Below are 18518 nucleotides of genomic sequence, written 5' to 3' on the forward strand. Positions count from 1 at the left end.
TTTAATCAAAGGTCAATGAATCAACCGATTAAAAATTTCAGGAATTAATCGTGCAGTTTTTCTTATTTCTATTCTTTTCCTAGAAAAAATACCTATTTGTGGGATTTTTATTAGATATTTCGTATAAAATGGCATGAAAAATCCAATTTTGAAATTTCAGTAATTCCTCGTTCCTCGAATTTTATGCCTGACCGCGGAGTAGCTGATCAACTTATTTCTGTTAGTAACTAATACCTACTTCTCACTACCCATTGCCAGCTTGAAAAAAATTTATCAAATCGTAATTTAAGTTCAGATGAGAAGTATTGTTTAATACGTGCGAGTATCGAATTCAAATTCCAACGCACGATGCATACCGTTGCTGTTCTCTTTCTGTAGCTTTGCCGCAATGTTCGAGTACGAACGGAAGTATACAATTTAATGAAAAAACTCATTAATAACGGGTAATTAACTATAATACCTACGTAATTCTGCGTAAGAAAGAAAAAAAATGGTAGCTATAGGTAAATAAAAACTTGAGTAAGTAATTTCATCGTAACCTTACCGTATCACGATGACAAACCGGTACGAAGTTCAATTTAACCGGCATCGTTCCAAAAATAATAGAAATAAAATAAGACGCTTTGAAGTAAACTAAAACGTTTGGCTCGGACATAATGATCACCTAGCAATGATATTAGATTGCCCGACATTCCCGATGTTGTGGCGAAATTATTGGGCGAATTTAATTCGAACAGCAATAATGCGTTATACAGGCATTCGAGAGTGATGACCACTAAATAAATAAACAATTTTTAATGGCATATTTATCTGTCTTTAATTTGGGTGTTTGTACAAATAAACAAGATGAATGAACGCGACAGCGGTGTTCGGTGGAAATGTGAAATATAGTACGCGAAAAGGTCAAGTTGAAAGGATTTTCACGTTTGACCTTCCCATTCGGAATGTATTTCCTTTGGCCAGTTTTCTATTTGAGTCATGTACGACTGCAAGATTATTATGAAGAAACCGCCGACTGTGACCAGATTCTGAAACGAAGGAGAAAAAATTTGTTACCGAGGTTAATCTGAAAATTGCATGCTTCGATGTACCTATTCCCTCCCTTTCCCCGCCTGTTCCTCGAGTGGATATTCATTCAAGAATTTCGCCAGTTCATTTGCGATGATTCACGGTCATTTTCCCGAATCCGAAATCCCGAATGGACATTTCCCGAATGGGATATTTCCCGAATACCATTATCCCGAAGTCATTTTCCCGAATGCCGTAATCCCAAATCCTTTGTTTCCCGAATCCCGAAAAAAATTTCGTTTAAAAAATTGAATTTTTTAAATTCAAAAATACTGTGGTATGACAAAAAATGTCAAAGAACAATGTTATGAGCCAAAGTTCAGAGGTGCATGTGGACAGATTGCTCAGGTCTTTTAAATACAACTGAAGCATGTTTCCAAACTGCATTAAGTCCATTTTCAAGATTTCAGAGGTTGCAACGCCATCTACATAGCATGAAGTCACAGCCCAAAATGACTGATATTTTGATATATTGTGTCCAAGGGTCTTGGCTACAACATATCAAGAAATCAGCCAATTTGGATCATTTCTACGTTTCCAAACTGTACTAAGTATGTACCATGAATTTCGTATCAATATTTTTTGGACTTGGTGCAGTTTGGAAACATATGCTTCAACTATATTTCTGCCTTCGTCAAAGAAGTTGGTGATACATCGAGCTCTACATTGTTTTGATCGGACTCACGTAAGCGGAAATCCCAATCTATTCTATTGTTACTCTGATCTGGCTTTGAGCGGTGGTAGACATACCCCTCTATTACCACTTGTGTGTCTATTAGTGTAGCTGCTATTTTACAGTATGATACCTTCATTTCGAGTACATGACCATGGTAAACACATTTTCCATAGAAAATAAATATATTCGGGATTTTAAAATTCGGGATAAAGACATTCGGGGACGTGGTTATTCGGGATTTTGGGCCTCGGGAAAATGGATTCGGGAAAATAGTATTCGGGAAATATCCTATTCGGGAAATGTCCATTCGGGATATCGGATTCGGGATTTCGGGTGTGAACCATTTGCGATATATACTTACGGAGAAAAAACACTCGTTATCTAATTTACACAAACCGCAAAGTGAAAATTGAAACGTTCGAGAATCGATTTTCTCCATAAACAGTACAACCTGCGAAGAAAATAATTGAAATTTTTTCACTTCGACCTTGAAGGATGCATACGTTGGAACCATTAAAATGTTATGAAAGTAAACAAATTCTCCGTGTGTACTTGTTGTTTGGAATTTTCGTCTATATCTTCCTCCTCGTATAAGGCGCTGACGTGATTATAAGTTTTCATGGCCTAGGACACGCGAACATCTTCTCTTAGTGTAGGTATGGAAATCCTTGACATTTCATTTCAATCTATGTCTACTGTTTGTATACGAGTAAATAGCTAACTGCTTATTTTTGTCGGTTTTGATCGACAGCACAATTGGCGTAAAATATACCCCGAAGTGAGATCGCTTCGAGGGTAATAACTTTTTATATCTACTGTATTTGTATACGTCTTATTATATTATTAATCCGAAAAATAATAACCATCTAAAGATATGTATTTTTGGAATCTACTCGTAATTGGAATTTTTAATTTATGGAAATTTTCTAAACGAATAAGAGAAAAAAATGTGTAATGCAAGTAAACGGCTACTTACTTCGTTGGTCACCTTGGTAGCTGATTCGCATAAAATGAATACACGATACAGGTACTGGGCAGGCCATAAAAAAAAGGACGAATGAATTATAGTGAAGTTTGAATAGGTCAGGATGATGCCGGTGAGAAACAAGTGAGGTAGCATTTTCAGCGTACAGACGACTATTCCAAATAGATTCTGAATCTGGTAGATTCTATTCACTTGCTGGATAATGTCGCAGAGTTGACTGTGACAGTGGCTCAAAGAATTCAGAATTTCGTGTGTCGGTGGTATCATCTCGTTCATCAAGGGGAACATTTGTCGATTGGGCGATTCTGTGACCAATTTGAGAAAGTTTAAGGGTGTGTGAAATCAAAATGGAAATTTTGATAGTAAAAACGAGTGAAAATTACCTCGTCGACGGAATTTCAAAGCTATTAGAGTGTCGTTGATGGAGTAAAAACAGTGAAGCATGATGTCGCATATGGCGCAGAATTCGATGCAGACTGACAACGCTTCCATTTTCTTCGTGACGACGTCCTGTATAGAGAAAATATGCCAAGTTTGTGGCGAATGTTGGTGAACCAGCGAGATTTGGTTATTAAGGGATTGAAACATCCCGCCCTTTTCCTATAGAATCCTCTTAATTCCAAGGGGGCCATGATTGAAATGAAAAAACTTCTGGAAATTCATTTGTTTCGGAAGTTTGCTGATCAACAGTCATTAATCAATTAATAAAACAATGTAAACCCCCTCCGCCTGCTCCTCATTCTTCCTCCTCGTGTAGTTGTGGAAATTTAAAAAAAATTGATGGGCAATTGGGCATTTAATAATAGATTGAACATTTAACATTGCACCAAGGTTACAATTTAGAAAAATAATTCCCTTTGTTTGCATATATTCTGACACCCCCCCCCCTCCTATCTTTGCACCTCTTTTTCACCGGTCTTCTGCTACAAATTTACTCAAATTACCGACTAGCTTGTCAACATTTTGGAATCATCTCAATCATAGAAATATTGAAGATTGAACTTTCTACCTTGGAAAAGATGACTGTGGGGGGGGAGGGGCTCGAGGATAAGATGAAGGATAAAATGTTCATATCTCACCAACCCCATCATACTTAAAAGACATTTTCTTCTTCTTCTTGATAAGTATAAAGAATACAGTCACATATATACGGATGGCTCAAAAACCAAACAATTCACTGGATGTGCTATCATTCATGACGATATCTCTATTCCCATTGCTCTCCCCTCCCTTTGCACCATTCTCACTGCTGAATTATATGCAATTAAATCTGCAATAACATATTCCCTTGATTTTTCATTAAATAAAGTTACAGTTTTTACTGACTCACTATCAGCTCTTTTATCAATAAAAAACTATAGGTCAAAATATTCACATCCTATATCACTTGAAATTATTGAACTCCTGCAACTCTTCCAAAATAGCACACCCATACTATGCTGGATACCTTCACACTCCCAGATTCATGGTAATGAGTTGGCTGATAAAATAGCTAAGCAAGCACACCTGCACCTCCCCCTTGCCAACATTCCAATCCCTCTATCAGACCTAAAGCTCCATTCAAAAACTTTAATGCATGAAGTGTTTCAATTTTCATGGTCTCTAATCCCTAGCTCAAATAAACTAAAAAGAATAAAAAACACTACATCTTTGTGGAAAACTTCTGAACAACTTCAGCGTAGATCTGAAGTTCTTCTCACCAGACTCAGAACTGGTCACTCTCTTCTTACTCACCAATTCATATTCCTCAAACAGCCTCCCCCTTCGTGCCCAGAATGCAACATCCCTTTAAACATTGCTCATCTACTAATAGACTGTCCTTCCTACCAAAATGAACGCTCCAGACTTCTAAATTCCAACCAACTTCAAGTCCTCCTTTCTGATGACCCCACTCATATAGACAATGTCATTAAATTTCTTTACTCTACTAAATTAGATAAAAAAATTTAAAATTTAAAAACCCAGGTAGCCCATTTTTTTGTACTGATTGTAACTTTATTTCTAGATATGTATATACCCTAATCATAAGTTTGTCTTAATATAGGGCCCCTAGCCTAAGTTGCTGTAAATGGCTCTTAATAAATAAATAAATAAATAAATAAATACTTCCCCATTCCTGACTGACATTGCTTTCATGCCTAAATTTCATTCTGTACAAAAGTTTAAGTTTGCTGAAAGCCCCTTTTGAAAAATAAAGGCTCTGAAAAAGGATTTTTTTTCAAATATACTAAAATTTAAAATAATAATAATAAAAACCATTTTTTGAAGAAGAAAAAAAAAGAAAAGTGAAAACTTGTACATTATTTTTTAGAATGTATGTAGTATTGTAGCTACTTTAAAAACTCAAGAAATCAATTTAAGCTCTGTATGTTCCGAAACAAATTATGTAATAAATTAATGAAATTCTGAAGAAAAATATAATCTTCATTTTTAAAATGAAAATTGAAATGAGTTTTGAAATTAATGAAATAATGATTATCCCGCAACTTTGAAACTTCTTTTTTTGGACATGGTTTTTTCAAGTTACTAGAAGAAAAGAAGTCGAGAAATTTAATTTTGTTTTTCAGTCTTTTTATATTCGACTTTGAGTAAAAAAAAATCACCAAAAAAATAGCTTTCAATGTAGCATCAACAGGCCATAAACTTATTTTCAAATGATTCTTTACAACAAACGCTTTCATTTTTTGTTTGGAAAATTGACGTTTTATCGAAATACTTTTTTTTTCAAATATGTATCAAAGGTAGGGCATTTTTCATACGTCTATATGGTGAAATTAAACTCGCATTAAGCCGCAATTTCATTATTTTTTCGCGAAACAAATTTCTCGTCTTTTAGTCGCGAAACGAAAACCAACGTATTAAAATTAGATTCCAAATCTTTCTCTAAATGATCCTACCATAAGCAAAGTAAAAGTTCAAAACGACCGAAAATTTTCGCAATATGATAGTTAAGTCGTAAAAAAATTACATAAACTTTTTCCATTTTTGGTTGTTTTTTTTTCTGCTCCATAATTCCTTTCGCTTTCTTTTTCTCTCATTTGCCTCGTTTTTATGATCATCAAAGGCCGTAACTTTTTTCCACTGTAGAATAGTAAGATTTAACCTAAATTATACTTACAACCATAACGACAAAATTCACGCTGGCGGAGAGGCGTATTCGGTTGAAACTGGAAATCGCGGAGCTTACGGCTAAAATAACGTAAAGTATGATGATCCTCCAAGTATTTTTTTTAACGTTGTCTACCATTTTTTCAGCCTTTGCTCCGTCTCCTTTGTAATGAGAAAAAATTTGTGAAAAATAGCGTTGAAAAAAATTTATTCTAGTTTGAAGATTTATGCAGACGTATACCAAAGAGTAGAATTCCATGGTGTGAATTGGTCATTTGACGAAATTTACGAAAAACTGAGTTCAATTCTCTCAACTGAATGGGTAACAAGGCGAACGAAGCGATGGCAAATACTTGAGAAATGAATAAAGACCATACGAACATCGGTGCTGTAATTATTTGAGTTTTATCGTGTATTTTTAGCTGGAAAAGAAATGAATAAAAATTTAAAATTAGCGAAACTGGAACTTTCACGAGATACCTGTAATTATCAATTTTTACCTGTTTTTTGCCTTTGAATTTAGTCAAATTTGAGAGTTCTTTAGTAAGTAACATGGATAAGAAAACCAAAACGATGTAAACTATGGAAAAAATTATACCAATTCGACACCATTTACTTTTACCCTGCCAAAAAAAAAACACACGCACACACTTAAAAATCCAACTCGTTATAATTTTATGCTAAAAAATTTCTTTCATTTGGTAGAATTGTGAAAAAAAAGTTACGTCTTCCGGTTTCCGGTCGAAGCTTTTCGTGAACTATTTATCCTTCCTTTTTACTCCGGTTGAATAATTTTATTATAAAAGATTATTACTTACTTACCGTTGTTGTATTTGATTTATCAATCTTAAAGGGCATGGCACCGAATATTTTAGAGAAATAATAAGCCACGCTGAAAGAACGAAAAAATACGTCTTTGGGGTTGGGTTTCTCCATTATGTATGTGAAGATCGCATTAAACAAGCCTTGACTTTTCATTTGGCGACCTTGGTGTGATATTGAATAAATTTTCGGTTAGAGAAATATTTTTATTTGAGTTTTTATAACGGTCGTTTATGTGAATATGTGTTTTTTTCCTTCCTTCGCTGCTTCCTAAGTATAGGTGTACTGAAGTGTAATAACTAAATACGTGGTTATGACGACACCGGCCTAAAACATACATACAACATAATTATGATGATGGGTGGTTTGAAAATGGAGGAGTGGAATTTTTCGCAGATTTTACTCACCGATGCTAGAAAAGCGGTGTTGATGGTCATGAGATTTAAAAGAATGAATTTTATATCTGTGTTGGCCAGTCTTTGTGAAAATAATTCGGTCTGTGGGGAAAAGAAAAGGGTTGTAACGCTAGAGTTTTTGAAAATTAGAGCAATTTGTTTTTACGAATTGCTTGATAAAAATATCTGGGGTGAATTTGGAAATGAATTTTACCTACTTGATATCTCTGGGTTTCATCTAAATTTTGACCTTTTATATTACTCAAATAAATTCGTGATTGATCAGCCTGGAAAAAAAAATAAAACGGATTTTCACTTTTGCCATTTAAAAATTGAAAAAAAAATTGAAGCCCCAGTCAACCTAATTCGAGTAAAATGTCCAACTCAACTCTCTTATCAAAACAGGAAAAAAACAGTCATCAAACTCCACCGGTGCATCCTTTTATTTAACCTCATACCCGAGATACCTAAACTGTCTATTTTTTCTATTTAATCGGCGACATAAAATACTATAATTAATCAAATGGGCATTCTTCTCCAGCAGTCTAGTTGATCAAGTACCTATGTACTACAAAATGAAGGGGAAAAAAACATTTGCACAGCGAACAAACCTGTTCTGTTACTCCAGAGGCCAATGTGCAAACCATAATTACTCGTAAAATGTAATAAGTGACCCATAAAAGTCCGGATATCCATAGCGTCCAATTGGTATTTGCCCTGTACTCGGAAATGGTCGTGAAAAGTACGCTGACTGTGTTGAAAAAACATACGGCGATGTTCAACGTGATTTGGATTTGGAAAAGTGATATCATCGAGGTGATGATGTCGCAAAGGGTTATATGTATCGAGTTTATTTCTCCTATTGGTGGACGGTGGAGAGCAGGCTCTGTGGAAAATGAAAAAAATTGAATCGATTGAAATATTTTCGATTAGCGTATTTTGAAGGGGAATAAAATTGTACTCACTGGAGAATCGAATACGTGAAGTAGTCTTGTAGAGAATTCTGAAAATCCTGCCATTTGATGGGAAGCTCTCGACTTTTGATAGAATTTTATTCACTCGAAAAAATCGACTGCTCAAAAAAATGCATAAATTTGAGAACTGTAGATCATAAGTTGTCATGCTCAACTTTCCCAAATCCTATTAAAATTGAAAAAAAACAATTCACGTGGAATATAAACGCTCCTTAAAATCTGAAAATATGCTATTTAATCGGTTTTGTTGTTCAACGAGTTGCCTACGATGTGTTTCAAGGCACAATGAAGATTCTCATTCGTTTTTTCTTGCGTTCGACGATGAATCGAATAAGTTGCTTAACAAGCATTCGCAGGGGAATGCGGTGTTCATGAGCCATGTTGTGAGAATAATATCGTGATGGCTGATGTCGTACTTGTAAAATTATGTTGAGAAGGTTTCCATCTCTGTGAGTTGGAAATAGACCCGAATATTCGACGCAAATGGTGAGAAAAAATATAAAATGTATCGATATCAGCCAAAATATACTTTTCTTCAAATCACTATTTCGCGTTTTCGATATTTTTGTAATACCTGCAGAGAAGAGTGTTTTATCATTTTTTCACGTAATAATGAAAATGTATATTATTCTATTGATTGCGGTGTTGATCTTAATGGTTATGGTTACATCTTGACTCCAAATTCTGGAGCCATCCATCGAGAGCCAAAATAGGACCGAAGAAAATTTTATCTCCCTCCTCTGCATAAAATTTACCTTCCTTATGAAAAAACAGTTGAATTGCAAACTGGGAGAAATTTTTTGATTGCTCATTTTTGTTTAAATTAACGAGTGAATCGTGAATTTTAAAAACATTAATAGTGTCCTAAGTGACTGTTTTTTTTTTTTGATTGAACATAAAAAATTTGAAAGAGTAAGTATAAAAAAATACCCCATTGAGCCAAATTTCAATTTTGAATTTTATTTTAGATTTTTGACAAATTTTTGGTAATTTAAAAGGTTTAAAAAATAAGGTTGAAACCCTTTAGATCTTCTTAATCGATTACCTGGTAGTAATTTTGATCCCTTTTGGTCATTTTTAGATTTTCTAGCTTTGAAAGAATCATCACAAAAATGACCAAAATTACGAGTATAAATTCAAAATTTTTTCATGTGAGGAAAATTCAAAAACTTTCTGGAGGCTCTAATAGGATTCGATACCTCCGCCCAGATTTTGTCCCTCTATTGTGTCAAATTTTAATGTTTCCATGAAAATAAGGCAAAATTTAAATTTGGTCTGGTGATCATTTCGATTTTTTTGTTTGATCCAAAAGAATTTTCTGCTAGTTGGAGTAGCTCTTTTGTTAGGGAGGGGGGGGGGAGGCGAAAAAAGTTTACACCTCAATTTCACGAAATTAAGAAAAACATTGAAATATGTAGCTAATTATACAATTGGAATTCACCAACAACTGTTTCCATCCATTTTTCAACCTTCTGCAGAGAACTAATCATGCTAGGGATTTCTCTGCTGGTAAAATAGGTACTCAAAATGTTGAAAATTGCAGCCAAATTGAAAGTCCAATTCTCGGTGGTCAGGAGTATTTTGGCAATTTCTTCGTATTTCGATTCCTGTAAAATTCCATTTTATTTTTTAACTTTTGGCTGACTCTGACTGAGATGAATGTTGGTTAATTTATAAAATTTGATTGATACCATAGCTGGTTTAGTGACATTCAACTCGTTCATAATTGCAGTCGAATTAGTGGTCCTATTGCCCATCGTTAATAAATCCAACGCTTTGGTAGTCATTTCTTCGTATTGAGACATCTGCGCATAAGAATTGAACGAATTTCTTACTCTTTGAAGGTGCTAATAAGTCGTTAGTGGTTGGTAATTGGTAATTAGTACCATTATAGTCGACTTAGAACCCAACTCATTAATCCAAGCACCCATAACGTAGTAAATATGACTGCACAATGTCAACGTAAGCCATATCGTGCATAATGTGTATCTTTTTAACCACCTCGCCACTGCCTAGAACAGAGAAAAAGTTAATTACGACGCGTTGGAACTTACTCAAAATCTTATCAGTATTTAGGTCTATTCGAAATAGGTAATCGTTACTAAGCGAATTAACTCGTCGTATAAACTGTGTGATACTTTCGTTTATCTTTGCTGCGAACTTAACATAGACGCAGGCGGTTTTACAAGCTGATAAAACCATTAAATGTTTTATTCGAGTTGATGAACTTATATACTTACTAGTTCAGTTAGAGCCAGTCATGTATATGGGTTATTTAATGTAAAGTTGGTAAAGTGTTGAGTAGCATGTTGTACGTAAAGGCTTACAAAGTAATGAGATGGTTTTATGAGCACTGGTGGCTCAAAATTCAACACAGTGAGGTGTATTTTTGGTTCTAATGATATGAAGGTTTGAAACTCTTGTAACTTTTTAAAATACGTATTTGAGATAGACGAATTTTCTCATAGGTAACCTATTTTATGGATTTAGTTTATGTAGAAAATTTGTCTATCTTGCATATTGAAGGAGTTATTCAAACGTATACATTTATCGCCTAATGAGTCAAGTTTCGATTGCATTTTTCTGGTGCATTCTTCTCTCGAATTGGACACCTTGTATAACTGAGGCTAGTTAATGGCTCAAATTATATAATTTTTTGCTTTGATTACTTCGCTTACCCGCGGAATCTTGGTCCTCTGTAATGGTTGATTTTCATTATTCATCGAGTGCACGTCGTTTGTCGTGTATAATGGCCAGGTTCCAAATACTGCCGAAACAACATAAGTCATCCATAACGAATAATTCTCTTTCAACATGCCGACCGCGTTTGTCGGCCGACAAAATGTAATAAGCGAAATGAGCCTTTCTAGTGAGGGTGATTTGGTGTGAATAAATGTTGCCATTACGAAATGGATTTGATTATCGAAGTACTCGATATAATGAAAATTGAATTATTCATAATATCTAATACCTGTACCGTTTGTCTAATAAACGATTTTATTTCCTTATTTTTCAGATCAAGATATCGATTTGGGTCATCGGTCGTCGAATATCACGAAAAGCATCAAACATCCAAATTTAGCCTGGGAACCGTACTTTTGCGTTTTGTTACAAGACGAACAGACATTCACAGCTTACAGAAGCGAAGACTTATCGGTAAAAGATTTGTTTCGTTTTTTTCTCTATAATGTTGGGTTGTGTTGGAATATTTTTAACTTTATTTTTAAGCATACAATATTGGATAAGAAAAAATAATAATGAAAAATTAAGCAAATTAGGTAATAGGTATATATACCTACTTGATACATTCGTGAGTAGTAGAAGAATAATACGTATTAAAAATTTATAGATATTAATTGCCTATTTTATTATATTTTCCGGCTGCAGATTTTCGCTGGAACATTCCGAGGCTTTGGGTTGAGGAACAAGGTTGGTTTTTCTCTTTGTAGACTATCTTTACCTGTCTGCTTATGCAGAATTTGGCTTGGCGTTACGTTATGCATGTCGTAGAGTTTCTATCATTTTTTGAACTATGCGACCAGGCTTAATGTTAGGTTTTTCAAATGTAATTCCAATTAATGGTGGAAGATTAATTGTACTGTGGTATGGTGCTTAATTGCTTGCATTTTTGGTTCGTGGAATTTAGTTCGTTTGCTCGTACGTTATTTTGGTGGTGTTTTTACTCTTAGTTGTGCTTTTTATGTGCAAAGAAATTTTTTTGTGCTATAGAATATTGAGTGTTGGGGTATGGGAATTTCTACTTATGTTTATTATCCTCGGTGCTGACTTTTCTATTATTCAAAAGGTTATTTTTATGATTTTTTTAAAAGGAAATTCTCAATAAATGATTTTTATTTACCTATTTATTTATTTGTTTTGTCATAATGTAGGTATCTGTAGTTGATTAATTTATTAAATTGCTGATGGAAATTCTATCTGCAATATACCTTGTCTTTTCTTTTTTTAAATGACAGAATTTTATCGAAAATTACTCACTGTTACTCACTATGGGTTGAAGTACCTATCTGATAGGTGTAGATATTTATTCAGGCGTATTTGCTTTTGGTATGTTTATTTGTAGAGTTAATTGGGAAAACGATTACAAATATTGAAAAATTTTATCTCGCGAGTATTTTAAGATAAGTATACTTTCTTTTAGAAAAAATTCAGAGGTACTTGAACATTTCACAGAAGGAGTAGGTATATTGAAAAAAATATCATGTAAATGATTGAACATTGGGTAGGGTTAGACCGTGTCCTGTTATTTTGTACTTACTAATGTTTTTTCGATTTTTGATTAAAAATAAATTGGTAAACGAATCAAAATTTTTTCGGATTTTTGATTAAAAATGAATTGGTAAACGAATCAAAATTTTTTCAGATTTTTGATTAAAAATGAATTGGTAAACGAATCAAAATTTTTTCATTCTCAAAAATGTCTGCGAATTACATTATTCTAAAATTAGAATAATTGTCCAATGTGGTTATTTTTTGTAGTAAGTAAATTAGCAGTTGATTAAATAAAATGAAGGCAGAATTTTGTAGCTAGTTGAGTAGGTACAATAATCGCTTTATTTTTTGTGAATATGTAAGATTTTATATTTTCTTATTGGTTTTTAAAAATCCCTTTAAAAAATAAAGTACGTCATTAAGTTCGAAAAGTTGATAATTTAGAAACTGCGAGGTGAGTGTAGCATAATTTTCAATATTTTTCACGTTGAAAAAATTGTCTATCAAACTGAAAGATCACGTACTACTTACAAAGGCACTTTTGCAACTCGTCAACTCTAAATTGAGCTGAAATTTAGCTCATTGAAAAAGCATATCTCCTGGACTTCAGAACTAATTTTAAACTGCTGAAGATGATTTTTCGATTGTTGGCGAATTTTTAAAAATCATGGAAACAGCCTGTTGGAATTTTAATTTTTCACAAAAAGATTAAATATGAAGATGAAAACTTGAAAATTGGGTTATATACTCCAAAGTCGATCCCTAGAATTGGTTGCCACCATTTTCGAGCCGACCTGGAGTCTTCAGCAAAAATTGACTTTTCTGCAGCTTCGGCAGTTGAAAATTTAATCCTGTCATGAGTTCGACCTCCTGAACCGATTATTAGGGTTGGTGAATCGCAAATTCGAGATGACAAGACGTTTAAAAGTGTAGATATTTTTTCAAGTTTGAAATCTCAAATGTTGAAAACATGAAATCATCAATTTTTGCGAAAAATTATCAGAATCAATTTTTATACAATTTTCCAGCCGACCTGCAATCTCTTGCGAAAGTTGATGATTTTGAATGTTTTTTCAAATTTGAGATTTTCAATTTGCAAATAAATACATTTTTCATTGTGTCCCCTCGGATTTACGATTCACTTACCATAGCTGATTCGGAATGTCGAACTTATAATAGGATTAAATTTTCAGCTGCTGAAGTTGATAACAATGTCTTCTAGAGCAATTTGAAATTGCTGGAGAAAAGTCAATTTTTACTGAATATTCCAGATAGGCTTGAAAATGGTGGAAATCTACTCCAAATGTGACTTTAGCATAAATAATCCGATTTTCAGGTTTTCATCTCTACATTATAATATTTAATTCTTTTTGTAGAAAATTGATGTGAAGTCAATATAGGCTGCTTCCGTCATTTTCAAAAATTTTCTAAAAATCGAAAAATTAACTTCGGCTGCTCAGAATTTGCTTCTGAGGCCTGGGTGACATGCTCTTTATTTCTATCAGTGTGATTTCGGTTGTCCTGACGATTTCTAATTATACCTAAGTATTTGACAAAAAATTCACCTAATATGTTTGAAACATTTTTTTGAAATGAAAATTTTTTACTTATTTAATTTTTATTTTTGTGATATTTTGTAGATAATTATATGAAATATGAGTGTTTCCTATCCATTCAATTATACAATCAGTTACGTGAATAATCATATCTTATTCAGTCTATATTTTTGATACCTTCATCTTTTATTTTATGTAGCAATTACCGTACTACGTAGGTATACGCTTCGGACGTCATTTTATTTTCACGCGACTTTCGTTCAGCATAATTATATAGAATTTGTTACCGTAGCTTGAGCCTATATGTATTATCGTAAATGAAGTCGTCATTTCGTACTCTAACATCATGAACACCTCACACTCCTGTGTAATTTACTCGATTTAATTTTCCAGATCGGAGACGCTCTTTTCGTAGACCTTCCCAGGGTACGTCTAGACGGTGGTGCGAAAGCATTTCGCCAAAAATGGGGTTACGACGTTGCCTCTCCTTTAGGACTACTGGAAGAAGTAGACGAAGAAGATGATGCCAATGAAGACACAAGTATCTCTGAATCAGCATCTTTACGTGAGGATGTACCGAGCTCTGCTTATTCACCGATAGGTAAGTTACAGTGGAAATCCTTTCGAGCTTAACGACCTAGTTGAATGCACGCAATCGCAATTGTATAATGTACCGAGCTATACCTACGAGTAATTGTATAAATAACGTGCGAATGGGCGAGATTCTAGAGAATCATCCGCGATTCCCATGATTTCGCATCGATGGATCGAGCAATCTCAGTGAATGATTCGATCGATCTTACAGTTTGAAGTCGACTACGTACTTGTTTATGAGAATAGGAAGGGTAGACCTATCTTTAAGTACGTGTGTGGTGTGAGGATGGGTACCGCTTGGTCATATACACTCTGTAACGGTATGTGTCAGCCAGAGCCGAAATATCATCGGCCACGTAAAAACAATACATTTGATAAGGATAGCTTTTTATGGAGGTAAAAGATTTCCGGCGTTGGGCGTAACCTTACAGTCGCGTATACAGCTCCGGAAATACGATATAGTTACGGTTGGCTCGTTAGATCATCGTACTGACATTTAACGCTATTTATTGTTATTTTTTCCTCCTTCCAAGTCTGCTAACCTAACGAAGAACGGTATGTTTATCTCGAAGACACAACTCAATCGGTTTATTGTTTCGGTTCGCGAATGTTTAACCATTCGTTTTTCTTTTCTATTTTCTACTAATTCGTAATTAGGTCGCACTGGTCGCAGTCGTCTTTGCTATCAAAAGAGTTTTCCTTCGCTTAAGTTCTTGAAAAAGAAAAATATTCGTGCGAGTCGCTGCAAATTCTAATGTTTTGTAAGCACGGTGAAAAAAAAAAGAAATTTATAACGGAATGAGTCTATACAACACGAGCTTCGAGGTGACGTAATGCTTTCGATAAAAATATTATTTTCCCTTTCCACTATTCATATGATAACAAAAAAAAAAAAAAAAAAAAAAGCGATATCCATAGAGTTTTATACGTGGTAAACATTCGCGTAGACGTTTACTTAAGTGTAATTAGAATGGTTCGTCGTGTCTGTGTCGGTAAAATTACGAGTATTAATCACTGAAGTTTTGCGAATCTGTGTTTGCTGGTCGCTGATCATCTCGTGCGGTGTGTTTTTATAATGTTAAGTGATCATCATTTCTAAGAAATGGCACATAGAAGAGTTTGGAAAAGCATCAAGAATCGTAAACGCAACTCGATGTGTGTGGATATCGATGAAGATCGACCTATCCCCAGTCGTAAGTAATGACCAGTGTTTATATCCATGAAAAATGTCGCTCTGCTAGGTCATACTTTCATAGAGTAGGTGGCGAAGTGTAGGCAGACAAAGTACCAAGTGCTCTATTCTCACCTGTTGAGTTGGTGTAAATTCGTTGAATCGATCTGTCGATGTGGGGTTTTCCCTTCATTTTGGGGAACTGGGGAAGTTCGTAATGTTGGATGGTTAGATATACGTGGAAAAATTATTGACGTTGATTGAATATTGATTTGATTTGAATTCATTGTATAATTCATCTCTAATGTACCTGTACATTGTACACCTACGTATTCAAACGATTGTGACTGACATCATGTGCACGTCCAACGTTCGTATAAAGACAGGAAGATGTGATTACCCTTCTGAAAATTTGGTCAACGTCTAGGTATCCTGTAATAATTATGCTGAAAATTGAACAACAATGCTTACTCGTTAATTCAGCGAGTCTTTCGTTTTTTTTATTGACTTGCCGTGGTAATGAAGGTGATTAATTTTTGAATATACTCTCTAAATTTGAAACAGTCAATTTCACTGCTTAGCAGTCACGACATTTTGCCTTTTTAAAGCAGTAGTTTTTTTTTACTGCAAAACAGTGAAAAATTACTGAATTGGTCAGTAAAAAATCATTTTGACTGACCAATTCAGTAATTTTTCACTGTTTTGCAGTAAAAAAAAACTACTGCTTTAAAAAGGCAAAATGTCGTGACTGCTAAGCAGTGAAATTGACTGTTTCAAATTTAGAGAGTAGGTGATATGTGAGTAAAATGTGCACGTGACTTGTTTTAAAATCTGAACCTGCTCTACAAAATCAGTTGATAAGTACCTAACATTTTCTGTAATGACGAGGCTATTTTTTAGAGTGTCGGTTCTCGGACATTCCCCCAAATACATTTTTCCCTATGCAAAAACCATACATTGACATTTTTCCGAACTACCAACTTTCTGAAGCCTTTTTCCCTACTCCCGAATGCACAAAAGTGAGAAAAAACTCAGTTATTTGCCAAAATTACAAAATTTTTAAATCAAAATTACCAGGAAAATTACAATTTTTTTCAAAATCAAAATTACCAGGAAAATTTGTGTTATCAGAATTACCAGAATGTCCGGTTCTTTTTTACAAAAATTGCCAAAAAGTCTTGTTTTTTGCTAAAATATTGCAGAAAAACATTTTTTGGCCAAAACTTTCAGCAGATTTTGTTTTTTTTGTCAAAATTGCAAAAAACTGCTTTTTATCAAAATTATCAAAAAATTTCACTCTTGTTGCCAAAATTATGAAAAATCTTTGTTTTTTTTTTTGTAAAAGTTGTAATAAAAGACCCATTTTTAGTCAAAATTGCCTGAAGAAGCATATTGATTCGGGAAATCAGATTCATAAATTCAGTGTTCAAAAAAAAAAAATGGTCGGAAAAAATTTATTTGAGAAAATAGTTATTCGGGTACTGACAGTTAAGGATACTTACTGAATTCGGAGGATTACCCCAGAATCGGTTTGAAAAGTGTGAAAATACGGGATTAAAGCTTCAATTTATTGTGACTGACATTCGGAATACAACTTCATTCAGTTATTAATTATTGAAGTGGTGCCAGTTTTTTCCACTTTAAATTATCGCAGTTTTTATTTTGAAAAATTGATTAAACGGATTTTTTTTCTCAATTTTTGTTAGGTAAGTAGATTGATAAAAAATTTGAAAAGAATGATTGGGAAATTGTTGGAAAATCTCAGTTTTTCATCTGTTCTTTATGGAGAGGAGGAGGGGGGGGGGAATTATATTTGCTCTGGGTTCATTTTGACTTTTTCCCATGATAAAATAATTCGACAAAAAATTATTAAATTAAGGGAGATTTTGACACTACAAACTTCAAAAAGTGTTTAAAAAATTGGAAGAACGATTATTTACTCGAGCGAAGGGAGGGGGAAAATTTTCTTGAAATAATCAAAATTTTCCATGTAAAAAATGTCTACAATGATGTGCTTTGTAGAAACATTTTTTGTGTTTTTGAACGACTATACATAATATGTAAGATAAGACGACTTGAGCCAACTTCGGTGACTGCGACTGAGACGACTTTTTCAACATGAGAGGATGACTCCGCCCTTTACAGCAACGTGATTGCCACTGCTTCGCATTTTGATTTTAAAAATTGGAATTTAGTAATTATACTTACTGTCAAATTTTTGGATTTCCAAATTAGAAATTCCTTCATCTTCTCGAATACAAATTTTTGATCGTATTCTTGACTTTTTCTGAGGCGATCATTTTTGTACATTCTTTCCAGAAATTCTTTACAAAATACTTTTGCTGTCCTACTGTTTACTCAATTTACTGATTTCATGCTATGATGTTTTCAATTTCACGATAGTACTCGTACATAGCTTACACATTAGATAGGTACTATGATACGAGTACTTACGATGATGCATTAGTTTAGTATCTACATCTAGTATCCACGTATAGCGGACCTTAATATTTTGAAACAAACTCATGCGATAAATGGAAACATGTAGGAGGTGATGATAACGATGCTAGTGTCGGATTGAGTATCTCTGTCTATGGTTATCTCTGCTAAATACTCTCAAGAAGAGGGGAAGAGTTGAAGAAAAATCATGAGATATGGAAATGATTTTTTTTTTAATATTGAAAGTTCTCGGTTATGGTTTAGATTCATGTTTGTATTTTCCATATTTGGCTCTAAATTCTTACGCACGTCCACTTATATGTATATGCATAATACCTGATATTGATACCTATTACCTATCTATACAATGCACTGCGAGGATGTGAGACTTAGAGACAAATAACAACTCAACACTATAACTATAAGAAGTAAACGGTTAACCCATTCGTTGTGCCATATGCATGCCGGTCAATCTATGGTTCGTAACCTTGCGTTTAAAC

At 33.9% G+C, this 18518-nt stretch overlaps 1 protein-coding gene and 1 pseudogene across 5 annotated transcripts in view; one reads left to right on the forward strand and one right to left on the reverse strand.

The window, feature by feature from the left end:
* Positions 1-18518, forward strand: part of raskol (Ras GTPase-activating protein raskol) — a 191084-nt gene that overhangs the window by 75409 nt on the left and 97157 nt on the right. For 3 of the 5 annotated variants that reach the window (XM_065346106.1, XM_065346103.1, XM_065346105.1), the window contains 3 exons: positions 11045-11184; positions 11416-11457; positions 14208-14415. In XM_065346106.1, coding sequence (XP_065202178.1) covers positions 11045-11184; positions 11416-11457; positions 14208-14415 — 390 coding nt within the window. Of the gene's footprint in view, positions 1-11044; positions 11185-11415; positions 11458-14207; positions 14416-15010; positions 15602-18518 lie in introns of those variants that run through there. The other 2 variants (XM_065346104.1, XM_065346110.1) reach the window with 2 other exon arrangements.
* Positions 806-10931, reverse strand: LOC135842816 (uncharacterized; annotated as a pseudogene).

Source organism: Planococcus citri, chromosome 1 (assembly GCF_950023065.1).
Source record: "Planococcus citri chromosome 1, ihPlaCitr1.1, whole genome shotgun sequence".
NCBI lineage: Eukaryota > Metazoa > Arthropoda > Insecta > Hemiptera > Pseudococcidae > Planococcus > Planococcus citri.